This window comes from Corvus brachyrhynchos, unplaced genomic scaffold (genome assembly GCF_000691975.1).
Source record: "Corvus brachyrhynchos isolate BGI_N302 unplaced genomic scaffold, ASM69197v1 scaffold65, whole genome shotgun sequence".
NCBI lineage: Eukaryota > Metazoa > Chordata > Aves > Passeriformes > Corvidae > Corvus > Corvus brachyrhynchos.
The window spans coordinates 2,530,495-2,542,710 of NW_008238365.1; the positions used below are offsets into that span (position 1 = coordinate 2,530,495).

General features: G+C 52.4%; 1 protein-coding gene across 1 annotated transcript in view; it reads right to left on the bottom strand.

The window, feature by feature from the left end:
• The window catches only part of CSMD2 (CUB and Sushi multiple domains 2), a 304,492-nt gene that overhangs the window by 128,044 nt on the left and 164,232 nt on the right, over positions 1–12,216 (bottom strand). The window contains 1 exon segment of the mRNA XM_017736114.1: positions 8,705–8,887. Coding sequence (XP_017591603.1) covers positions 8,705–8,887 — 183 coding nt within the window.

Sequence of the window (12,216 nt, forward strand, 5' to 3'; positions counted from 1 at the left end):
TTCTTCTCTTCTCCTTTTCTCTTCTCTTCTCTTCTCTTCTCTTCTCTTCTCTTCTCCTTTTCTCTTCTCTCCTCCTCCTCTCCTCTCCTCTCCTCTCCTTTCTCTCACTGTTTTTCCTCTTTTATTCTGCCTTCCCAAGACCATCTCACCTCCTCACCCACCATCTCTCTTCTCCTGTACCTGGCTCCAGACATTCCATCCCTGCTCATCCTGCAGGAGAATCCAGGCCTGATCCTGGAGAGGTCACACTGTGGGAGCAGGAAAGGCACCGGGGTCAGGAGCCAAAAACCAAGCAGGGAATCACTGGAATAATTGCAGTTTCCATGGAAATGATCAAAAAATCCTGATTTTTCTCTCAGTTTTTAGATCCTGCTCCCACAGACTGTGACCTCTTGGGAGAGAGCTGGGAGACAGGAGTGCATTTTCTGCCTTGCATTTGCTTTTCTCCCAAGATCCCTCCTCCAGGCAGAACTTGGTGATGGACTGGAAACGCAGGAGCTCAGCAGGAGCCTGGTTAATGCCCAGCATTCCTGGGAAGAGCTGCCAGTGCTGGAAGCTCAGGGCCCTGCTCCAGCTGGGCAGCAAAGTGCTTCACATTTTGTGTTCTCCTCTTTCTGGATCTGCTGTTCCAAGGGGGGAAAAAAGAAAAAATCTGCATCTCATGGTGCCTCTTCCTCCTGAAAACTCTCCGGCACCACAGGGCAAGTGGGAGGCGAGGGAAGGAGTCTGGAGCAAAATTAACTGGGAGGGTTTTGTTGTTTCAGAGCAACAAAACTCAGCTCAGTCCGGGGGTGGCACTGCAGGTGTGAGGAGAAGAATGAAATCCAGGCAGGTTTTGGGAAGCAAATCTTGAGGAAAACATCACTGAATTTAAAACAGACGCGCAGGGAAGGGCAGGTTTCACTGCCACCCACCCCGGCAGGAGCAGGGATTGGGTCTGGGAACAAGGTGGAGCTTTTTAAAAGTTTTTGGGAGCTGCTGATCCACACTGGGACAGGGCTGGGCTGGCTCCTGCCGGGGATCCTGCAGCCATCTGCTCCTGGGCCGTGCTCCAAGGCTCTGCACCGAGATCCTCTCCCGTGCTCCCACCGATGCCAACAGAACTCTTCCTCTCCCAGCAGTCTCCCTCGGGAATTTTTGCAGTGGTCACAAGAAGTTGGAAGTTTATGGCTGCTTTTTTTGGTCCATAAAAAACCTCGTGGTGCTCCTCTGCACCTCTGGGGGGTTTGGCAGCTCCTCCCTCCCCTGCCAAGTGCTGAATCCGGCTCCGCAGGCTGGGATGGGAATGTCCCCACACATTCCCAACCCCACAAGTGCACGAGGAGCAAGTCCTGACTCCCTTGGGCACCCCAAAACGTGTGGGGTGAGGGCAGCTGCTCCCCTGAGCGTGGCCAGGTTGGGTCACTCCTCAAGCTCTGCTCGTGGGGAGCAGCAGAAAGACCCCAAAACCCAAACTCTACCACATCAAACTCCACCCTGGAAGTGGGAACGTCCCACTGCAGCTTCCTCAGACCCCCACCCCACGAGGGAAAGGTTAAATAAGGCAGGAATAACACGGGAAGTTCTCCACAGCCCAGACGGATGATGGCAACACCACACCCCACATTCCCATTTTGGGACACAGGGAGGGGACAGACAAAACCCCCTGGATAAAGCCAGAGTCATTTCAGATGTGTGTGAAGAGGAGGAACCCACAGAACCCGCCCTGCTGAGCAATTCCTGTTAGGAACAGGGAAACGGGGAAACGGGGAAACGGGGAAACGGGGAAACGGGGAAATGGGGAAACGGGGACAGGACAGCCCATCTGGAGCAAAACCCCCTCAGGGGAGCAGATCCACGGGTCCAGTCAGGAAATGACAGCATGGAGACAACTGCAGGGAGCTGCATCCTCCTGGGATTGCAGCTGGGAGCACCCCGGAGTGGGCACAGCCAGGAGGAGCTGCCCCGATGAGGACAACAGAGCTGGTCACATCTGCGGGGTCACACCCCAAACCCCACACTCTGGCCTGGCCACTGCACCCCAAAATTCCTGATAAACCCTGAGAAGTCCCGGAGCAGCAGCTCTCAGGGGGAGGATTTTTCTCCTGGCTTTACAATGGTGAGTAAGAACTCACTGGCAAAGTGACACCGAGGAGCAAATGGGCTCTGGTTGGACGCAGGTGGACGCCATATTTCCTTGGATATGGACACCATGGGAAGTTCCCAGCTGGAGTGACAGGTTGGAAAGATGTGCAGCTGATTTGGGACATCTCCCAGGGAAGAGCCCTCAAACAGTCACGGGAAGGAAACAGAAAATTTTCATGTAGGTTACACAAAAAAGAAAAACCAACCAAAAAAACCCAGGCTGAGGAGCTCATGGGGGACAATTCCAAGGCAATTCCCTGGCACTGGGAAGCTGCTGCAGTGATTCCTGCCCGGCCCAGCACTGAGCAAACACGGCAGGCTCACCCTGTGCTGGGGCAGAGCTGCAGGACGAGGGCTGGGGGCCGAAGGGCCCTGCTGGAAGCGAGGCAGGGAAGGGCCTGGCACGGCTGCCAGCGAGGAACCAGGCTGTGAACAACTGCTACAAATCCCTCAGGATGCAGCATCGGGGTAATCCTGCTGCAGCTCATTCGCTTCCCTCCCTGCCAGGACAGGCTGCATCTCTGCTCGGGGCCATGAGGAGCATTCCCCAGGGATTTGCTGCTCCAAACCCCTCGGATCAAGGGCAGGGAGAAGGTGGGGAGGGGACCTCAAGGAATCCCAACAGCTGCAGGGCCCATCCCAGCCTGGAAGGGATCCAGCTGCTGGTGCTGGGATGTGATGGGTGCTCCACCAGGGGCAGGGGGGACACTTTGGGGCAGCCACCACTTCCCTGTGGTGGTTTTTTTTTGGCAGGAATAACTGGAGTGCGTGTCTTCCATGACAGCAGGAAAATGGGACCATGGAGCTTCATAAAAACATCATCAAAAGTAAAAAACCCCCACCCGGCAAAACAGTCTGGGAATAAAAACTCATAGAATCCCTCAACTTCTCCCCAAATCCAGTGGAAGCAGCGGCATCCACAGTCCAGAGCCAGCTGGAGAAGGAAAACATTTCCAGCAGGAGGGAGAAACATTCTGGAAGTGAATCTAAACTGTTCCTTCGGCACGGCACAAAGAGGAGTTAAAAGGAAGAGTCTGAAAGGAAGAGGGGGAAAAAGAAGAGGAAAGAGGGGAAAATAATGAGCAAATTGATATTCATCATTTAGAGCCAAATGAAAAGCTTGTCAGTGGTATAAATGGTGCTGGTTTATTCACTGTATGGCTGGGAAAAACATCCCCTGAACTCTGCATTCCCAGGCTTCCCATGGATTGGAGCACACAGAAGGTTTGCAGTCTTTCCAAGGAGGACCTCTGGCTGTAAAAAAAAGGTCTAATATGGGATTAACAGGATGAAAATTTTTTTTAAAAAGGAGCAATTATCACTAAGGAGAAATGAGACTTTTTAAATGAAAATAAGATTGGAAAAGGCTGGGAAGGAACAGTGAGGAGAAATGGGCTGGGGTGGAGGTTCTCAGGGAATGAGAGAGGAAAAGAGCAAATCTGCTCCAAAGCCAGGGAAGGAAAGAGCCCATGGAACAGAATTCCAACAGGAAATGCTCTGGGCAACGCCCTCTGCTCTGCCCAGGGGAATGCTGTGCGTGAGCAGGGTGAGAACACAGAGGTGCAACAGCACAACAACGGGAAAAGCACTGGGAAGGGCTGAGATCCTACAGCAGGACCAGAATCCCTGGAGTGAGGATCAGCTCAGGAGTCTGGAGGAGGCCAGAACTATCCTGAGAGAGCACGGCTGCGAGTGTGGCCCCTCCACTGCAACATTCCCAGGAATGACCACGCTCACTCTTATCCCAATCCACTCAAACAGAGCCAGGACTGAAAACGTTCATCCAACCCGTCCAAACATCCCTGGGAGCGAACAGATTTATCCCCAGTCCATCCCCAGGAATGAACAGGTTTGTTCCCAAACCCATTCAAACATTCCCAGGAATGAACACATTTATCCCAATCCATTCAAACATTCCCAGCAGTGAACATGTTTATCCCAAATCCTTTAAAACATTCCCAGCAATGAACACGTTTATCCCCAATCCATGAACACGTTTATCCCAAATCCATTCAAACATTCCCAGGAATGAACATGTTTATCCCCAGCCCAGTTAAACAGACCCAGGAACAAACAAATTTGTCCCAAATCCACTCACACATTCCCAGGAATGACCATGTTTTTTCCCCAATTCATTCAAATATTCCCAGGAATGAACAGATTTATCCCCAATTCATTCAAACATTCCCAGTTTATCCCAAACCCAAACATTCCCAGAAACGAACGTATTTGTTCCCAATCCATTCACACATTCCCAGGAATGAACACGTTTACCCCCAATCCATTCAAACAGACCCAGGAATGACCACATTTGTTCCCAATCCAATCAAATATTCCCAGGAACGAACAGATTTATCCCAAATCCAAACATTCCCAGAAATGAACATGTTTGTTCCCAATCCATTCACACATTCCCAGGAATGACCCCATTAATCCCAAATCTCTGCCGAGCGATGCCAACCAACCCAGCCCCGCCGGGGTCAGTGCAGAACCTCCCTCACCCAAGGTTTTTTTGGATGCACAAATCCCCTTCTTTTTATTCCCCCACCATTGAATTCCCTGTCAAACACGAGACGGGTCCAGAAAACCTGGATTTTCCAAGTCTGATCCCAACAAACTGAACCTGCACCAGAAATTCCGGCATTCCCTGGAATGATTCTCCCAGAACTGGCAGAGGGCAGCCAAACCAAGGCAGCAACGCTGCCCTTGCTGCCCGAGGCGGTGACAAATGGCATTTATTGTCACTCCCACTGCCACAGTCATCCCCACGGAAAAGGACAAAGGACGGCGCTGCCCGAGTCAAGCACTGAGAGAAAACTGCAGGATGGAAACTTGGGAAGCACAGGGAAAGGCAGGAGGAGCAGGGAAGGCAAGAACAGAGATCCTTGTAAGACTCTCTCACTGCAGAACCCCCCCAGGAGCAGCAGGGCCCTGCTCTTTCTGTCAAATAAACCTCGTGAAGCGAATTTTGGGGGCCTCCCACAGCAAACAAAATCAGATAATGAGGGGTTTTTTCCCTACTCCACACGAGGATGTTTGAACAGCAATTCCCAGCCTGGATTGGGAGGTTTGGCAGCCCTGGAATGTCCCTCTCCCCCACCACATCCTCCATCCTCGGTGTCAGCACAGTGAGAGCAGCTCCAGAGCTGGAAGTATGGGGCTGGCTCTCCATTTATAAACTGAATCATCTCCTGAGGCACAGGGAGCTTCAGCTGGAATATTCCATCCCTCAGAGTCCCCAGCATCAGAGCACAACATTCCTGTGAGGGAGCACAAGGGTTTTTCCTTCAGGGATATTTCTCCAATGGCCCCTCCTGAGCCCATTTTGCTGAGAAAAGGGAACAAACTCTGGACAAAATCGAGTTCTGGGGTGTCCTGGGTGCGGAGCTGCCCTGGCCTGTGACAGACACCACATTCCTGAACCCTGGAAATGCCATTTTTAACGACAACAACAGGACTACGGAGCTGATTCGAGCGGTGCAGGATGGTGGAGAGCAGGGAGAAGTTGTTCAGCCATCACCCACAGCCAGACACTGCCAGGAGCAGCCACCCAGCCACCCACACTGAACAGAAATAAACACCCCCACACACAGGGTATGGGAACAGACACTCCAACATCCAAATTGAACAGGAACAGACACCCAGACACTCAAATTGCACAGGAACAAACACCCAGACACCCAAGCTGTGCAGGGATAAACACCCAGACAGGCACAGGGGACAGGGACAGACACCTGAATTATACAGAAACAAACATTCAGACACTCAAATCCCACAGGAACAGACACCCAGACACCTAAATTGTACAGAAACAAACACCCAGACAGCCACATTGCACAGGAACAGACACCCAGACACTCAAATCCCACAGGAACAGACACCCAAACACCCAAATTGAACAGAAACAAACATTCAGACACCCAAATTGAATAGGAACAAACACCCAGACACCCAAAGCCCACAGGAACAGACACCCAGACACCCACATTTTACAGAATCAAACACCCAGACACCCACATTTAAGAGGAACAAACCCTCAGACACCCAAAACGCCCCCAAATCACACAGAACAACCCCCAGCTCAGCACACCCACAGCCCGGGGCTGCCCCTCCACCCTCAGAGCTGCAGATTCCCAGAGGGAGCTGGGAACCCCCCTGAGCACCCCCAAAGGCCAGGGACACCCTGCTGAGGTGGGGGAGCAGGAATCCCACACCTGAGAGGGTTGGCACAGTCCCCAGTGTCCCCCTGGGTGGCTCAGGGACACGGTGACAACACAGAGGAGGAGGAGGAGGAGGAGGAGGAGGAGGAAGATCTGGGATCACAGAGCCAGGCAGGAATTTGGGGCCCTTGGCATCAGCAGAGGGGTTACAGGGATGGTTTGTGCTGCTTTGCCATGGAAACCCCAGGGAATGAGCTCTTCCCAAGAAATCTGTCTGCTCCCCAATCCCTGCTCCCAAGCTCCAGCTCCCCAAATCCCACCTCCCCAATTCCTGCTCCCCAAATCCCACCTCCCCAACTCCTGCTCCCAATCCCTGTCCCCCAAATCCCTGTTCCCCAACTCCTGTTCCCAGATCCCACCTCCCCAACTCCTGCTCCCCAAATCGCTGCTCCCCAAATCGCTGCTCCCAAACTCCTGCTCCCCAATCCCTGTCCCCCAACTCCTGTTCCCCAACCCCTGCTCCCCAATCCCTGTCCCCCAACCCGTTCCCCTATCCCTGCTCCCAAATCCCAGCTCCCCAAATCCCAGCTCCCAAACTCCTGCTCCCCAAACCCCTGTTCCCAAACCCCTGCTCCCAAACCCCTGCTCCCAAATCCCAGCTGCCCAAACCCCTGCTCCCAAATCCCAGCTCCCCAAATCCCAGCTCCACAACCCCTGTTCCCAAACTCCTGCTCCCCAATCCCTGTTCCCCAATCCCTGTTCCCCAGCCCCAGCTCCACAGCCCCTGTTCCCAAACTCCTGTTCCCCAGCCCCTGCTCCATCTCCAGCTGTCCCACCCCCATGGCCAAGCACGGGACTGTTCCCACAATCCCAACCAGCAGCACCCAAACCAGGCTCCCTCCTTTCCCCACCTCACATTTAATGGGCTCCAAACATTTCCCACCCGGATTTCAGACACATTTTGTCCTGTGACCTCTCCTGCTCCAGTTCCCGTTCACAATGAAGTCAGGAGTGAAGGTCTAGAGGGGGCTTTGAGGTACTTTTCCCACTGCTTTGTTGATCCATAAATATCCCAAGAGCCACAGAGAACAGATCACACCGGAATAATTTTAACTGAAAGATTCCTGCCGTGCTTTGCATGGATGGGGCTTGATTTGATCAAAATCTACCTACAAAAAACAATCCTATTTTACCAAAAACTCTCCTTTTTCTACTACTATGGCCCAGTTTCTTCATCCTGGGCACCACAGTTTTACTCTCACTCCAAACTCTCAGCACGAGCCTCAACCACAGCACCAAGTTGCTCAAAGCCCCCCAAAATTCCGGGAAATTCAAAGAAAAAACCAGCACAGAACCAGCCTAAGACTTCCCAGATAATCAGGAAAAACTCCCATTCCCTCAGCAGCACCTCCAGCTGGTTTGCTTCCAGAGGAAAAAACCGAACAGGAAGGGAGGGATGGCAGCTGGAAAAGGCAGGACTCACCGAGGAATTGCTTCCTTTCCCCAGGCATTTCTCAGAGCTTAAATCAGTGTTTGGAAAGAAAGGCACTGACTTCAAATTATTTCCCCCCTTCTCCATGATCCCCAATTCTCTCCCAGCTCCTCCAGACTCTGCAGGATCCAGTTTTTCCCTTCCCAGCTCCATCCTCTCTGTGGATCAGCTCCTGCCACATCATGTTTCTGCTGGAATCTAACCCAGTTTGTCACCTGCCCAGCGAATCAACACTTCTAAAAACGACATTTCTGCTTTCTCCCTCTCCATTCCGCCCTCCCTCAACTGGATTTTCCTCTCCTGGTTTTTTTAGGCTCAGTCTCACTCCCCTGCACCACAGACCCTGCTCCGAGGCCCAGATTTCAACACAGCCAACAAAGAAGAGAGGAAATAAAAAGAAGAGTGAGGTTATCACCAACTGAGGAAACCTGAGCTCCTGCTGGGAGTTTGGGCAGTGTCCAAACCCAGCGTTGTCCCTGAAGGAAGGTCCTGTCAGGGCAATAAAGCAAATTGCCCAGCACATCTCCAAAGGACACCGAGAGCACTAAAACCCCACGGGGACTGTGCAGTAACTCCCATTTACACCCCAAAAGATGACCCTGAGCCACCACGGAGAGCAGAACATCCCACCTCTGCTGAGAACTCAGGCAGCAAACGCAAAACTGAGGCCCAGCAGCAGCAGGGAGCCTGGAGAGTGTCAGATCATGAGGGAAAAAAATAGAAATCCAGGTTTCAATCATGGATTTGGCCGTGTCCTGTCTGTGCCACGGCCACCAAGGATGGATTTTCCCTCAGGGCAGAGCAGGGAGAGCCAAAACCTCTCCCCGAGCTGGCTGAAGGTGCCGCTGGGCGGGTGCCACCGGTGCCACCACCACGGGGCCCCCTCAGAGGACACAGGGCGCTGCTCTGGAGCTGCTGGCTGACTTACAAACACACACAGGTTTCTGAGCAGACCACTGGCTGCTCTTTTGGCAGGTTATGCTTTTGTGGCCCTTCAGCTCGAAGGCGGGCTGGCACTCGAAGTGCAGAGTGTCCCCGTGGCGGAAGGTGGAGCCTTCTCTGCGGCCGTAGGCCGGGATGCCGGGATCGCCGCAGCTGCCCTGGTCGATCTCTGCAAGAGAGAACACAGGATTTGGGTGTGGGGAAAGGGCTGGGAGAAAGAACATGGAATTTGGGTGAGGGGAAGGGGGCTGGGAGAAAGAACATGGAATTTGGGTGTGGGGAAGGGGCTGGGAGAAAGAACATGGAATTTGGGTGTGGGGAAGGGGCTGGGAGCCTGAACTTGGAATTTGGGTGTGGGGAAGGGGGCTGGGAGAAAGAACATGGAATTTGGGTGTGGGGAAAGGGCTGGGAGAAAGAACATGGAATTTGGGTGTGGGGAAAGGGCTTCTCTGGGAAGGTGGGTGGGGAAAAGAACATGGAATTTGGTGGTGGGGTAGGGGCTGGGAGAAAGAACATGGAATTTGGGTGTGGCAATGGGGGCTGGGAGAAAGAACATGGAATTTGGGTGAGGGGAAGGGGGCTGGGAGAAAGAACATGGAATTTGGGTGAGGGGAAGGGGGATGAGGCCCAGCTGGTGCAGCCCCCACCAGATTGTGGCACCCCAACCTGAACTGTCTCCTAAAAACCCATCCTGACTGCTCCCCCAGCCTCAAATCAAGGGCTTTAGGATGAGGAAAGGCAGACTTGGATTAAATATCAGAAAAGAATTGTTCTCTGTGAAGGTGGGGAGGGGCTGGAAAGGAATTCCCACAGAAGCTGGGGCTGCCCCTGGATCCCTGGAAGTGTCCAAGGCCAGGCTGGACGGGGCTTGGAGCACCCTGGAATAGTGGAATTGTCCCTGCCCATGAACTGGATGATCTTTAAGGTCCTTTCCACCCCAAACCATTCCAGGGTTCTGTGACAATCCCAGCTGAAATGAAAAAATAAAATACAGGGAACAAATGAAAAACACAGGGATCCAAAGCAGCTCCTGTTCTGCATCTGCTCCAGGAACTTCTGAATTCCAGGGACCACATCTGGCTGAGCAAGACCCACCCTCAGCCCCCTGGCACAGGGACACAGAGGGAATTTGCTGCATTGTCCCCTTTCCTTCCCTCCCCACCCCATTCCCATTCCTGCCTTGTCCCGACACGGAGCTAATCCCTCTCTTCGTGTGCATTTCGACTCCAAATAAACCCCAGACACAATTTCCTGTTATCTCCTGCTCCCTCCAATTCCCTGCCTGGATCACTATTAGCTCCAAAACTTCATTCCTTCATCCCTCCTTAGTGTTCCCACATTATTTCTCTGCTCCATGCTCCTCTCTGCTCCCACACCCTCTGGTTTTTATCCCCATCATCTCTGATCAGTCTCGCTGTCTTTTCTCCCCGCTTCCAATTTCTTGCACCAAATTGGAAATCTCTTTTATGACACTTCCTTTACAGAGGAAAATCGTGGCAGCCGGGATTTGCATGACTCCCTCTAATGTCCCAATTTGGCTGGAATAACAACGAGCACCCTCATTATTATTCTGGCTCCAGGCAACTCCAGATCCAGGTGTATTTTGAGCAGAAGTCACACGGCACGGAGCTTCTGCTGCATCTTGAGCTGAAAACTCACTGGCAGCTAATGAAGCATCCCCAAAATAATTTAACATAAATTAATATTAAACTTCTCGTGAGATAGGCTGTGGTTTTTGCCTCTCAGTGAAAGCACTTTGCCAGGGTTTACGGATCTTCCTGCAGAGTCTCCAAATCCAACTGTTCAAGAGCTGCACTTGCATATCAGGGATGGAAAATAAAGAGTATTTTGGGTGTTGAAGCTGCACTGAACTGTGCATTCCTCCCCCCAAAACCGCACAAGGCCAGCAGTGCCTATCAGGAAATGAAAATGCAGCTTTAAAACTCAAGGAATAGCAAGGAGCTGGGATGGGAAGGAGCGGATTTGGAACATTTATCAGAGCCAGGGGGCTGTGAGCACTCCCTGCTGCCACTCAGCTGCCCTGAAACACCCATGGCTATTATTCCTTCCCTTCCCACACCCTGGAGCCTGGAAATCCAGCGTTAGCCAGGGCCAGTGATGGCTCTGTGAGCTGCAGGGGCTGTCCCCAGTGTCCCCAGTGCTGCTGTCACTGGGGCAGCAGCGCAGCGTGCTCAGGGAAGGAGCTGTTGGATGTCCTGGGATCCCTCTGGTTGCTGGAATTTGGTGAGGATTCTCCATCCCTGGGAGTGTCCCAGGCCAGGCTGGAGCACCCTGGGACAGTGGGAAGTGTCCCTGCCCACGGACTGGGATGGGCTTTAAGGTCCTGTCTGATCCAAACCATTCCATGACTCTGTGACGCCAACACACCTCACTCCAGCCATCCCTCAGAGCATGGAGCAGGTGTGGATTCACCTCCCAGCCCATCCTGTACCCAGAGAGAAGGAGAATCAGCCCTTCCCAGGCTGCTCCTGCACACCCAGGGACTCTTCCAGTGCCAACAACAAAACCCCTCCATGCACTGACACAGAAAATTCCCATCGTGGCAGCCCCAAAACTCCTCCACACACGGACACAAACAATTCCTGCCCGACCCCAGCGTGGCAGCCCTGTCCTCCTGAAGCCCACGGGAGCTTCCCCAGAAAGGTCAGAGAGGCCAAAACCCCCCAGCCAGTCCCAAATGCTTCTCTCAGCTCGGGCTGGTGGCTCTGGAGGGACGAGAGCTGCAGGAATTCCACACCAGCTATGGCAGAAGCCGAAGTTCCAGAGCCATAATTCCAAAGGGAACTGAGAATGTGCAGGATCTCCCTGGCTCCTGTAAAACCAGGATGTGCTGAGGGCGTCAGGAGCTCGGAAAAAACGCAGCCAAGTGAGGGAAATCAGAGCATTCTGACCCTTTGCTGAGGGAGAATAAAGACAACACCAAGAGGTCTCCTCCCTCCTCACCCTTTCCTGTCCCTCTGCACGACCCCAGCTCAAATCAGGGGGTTAAAAACGGGAGAGAAATGAGGAATGAGAGCTCCCAGTTCCCACCCTGCCCTTGTTAACAGCAGGCAACCACAGCTCGCAGGTTTCATCACCTCACAGAGGTCGGGAAACGGAATTTATGCAGAAATTCCATTTTCTGTCCCGAGAAAAATCCCCCAGGTTCCTGCATTTCCCTGCGTAGGGAGTAAAATCCATGAAATAATTTAGCAGGGCAGAAGTTCCACCAAGAAAAAAGAAAGAAAAAAAAAAAAAAAAAAAAAGAGCAATTCAAAAAATATCAAAATGTGTTACTTCAGTACGACTGAAACATTCCTCCTGATGGAAGTTTAAAGCAAAATCACTTCCACATTCCAATAATAAAAGTCAAAACTAAACAAGAACATCCAAACCAAGTGTTTTGACATTATTGAAAGGAAACAAGTTGACACGAATCTTTCACAGCTCCTCCATCAAATATTATTCATACAGGGGGAATTTTGACACAACTCTGTT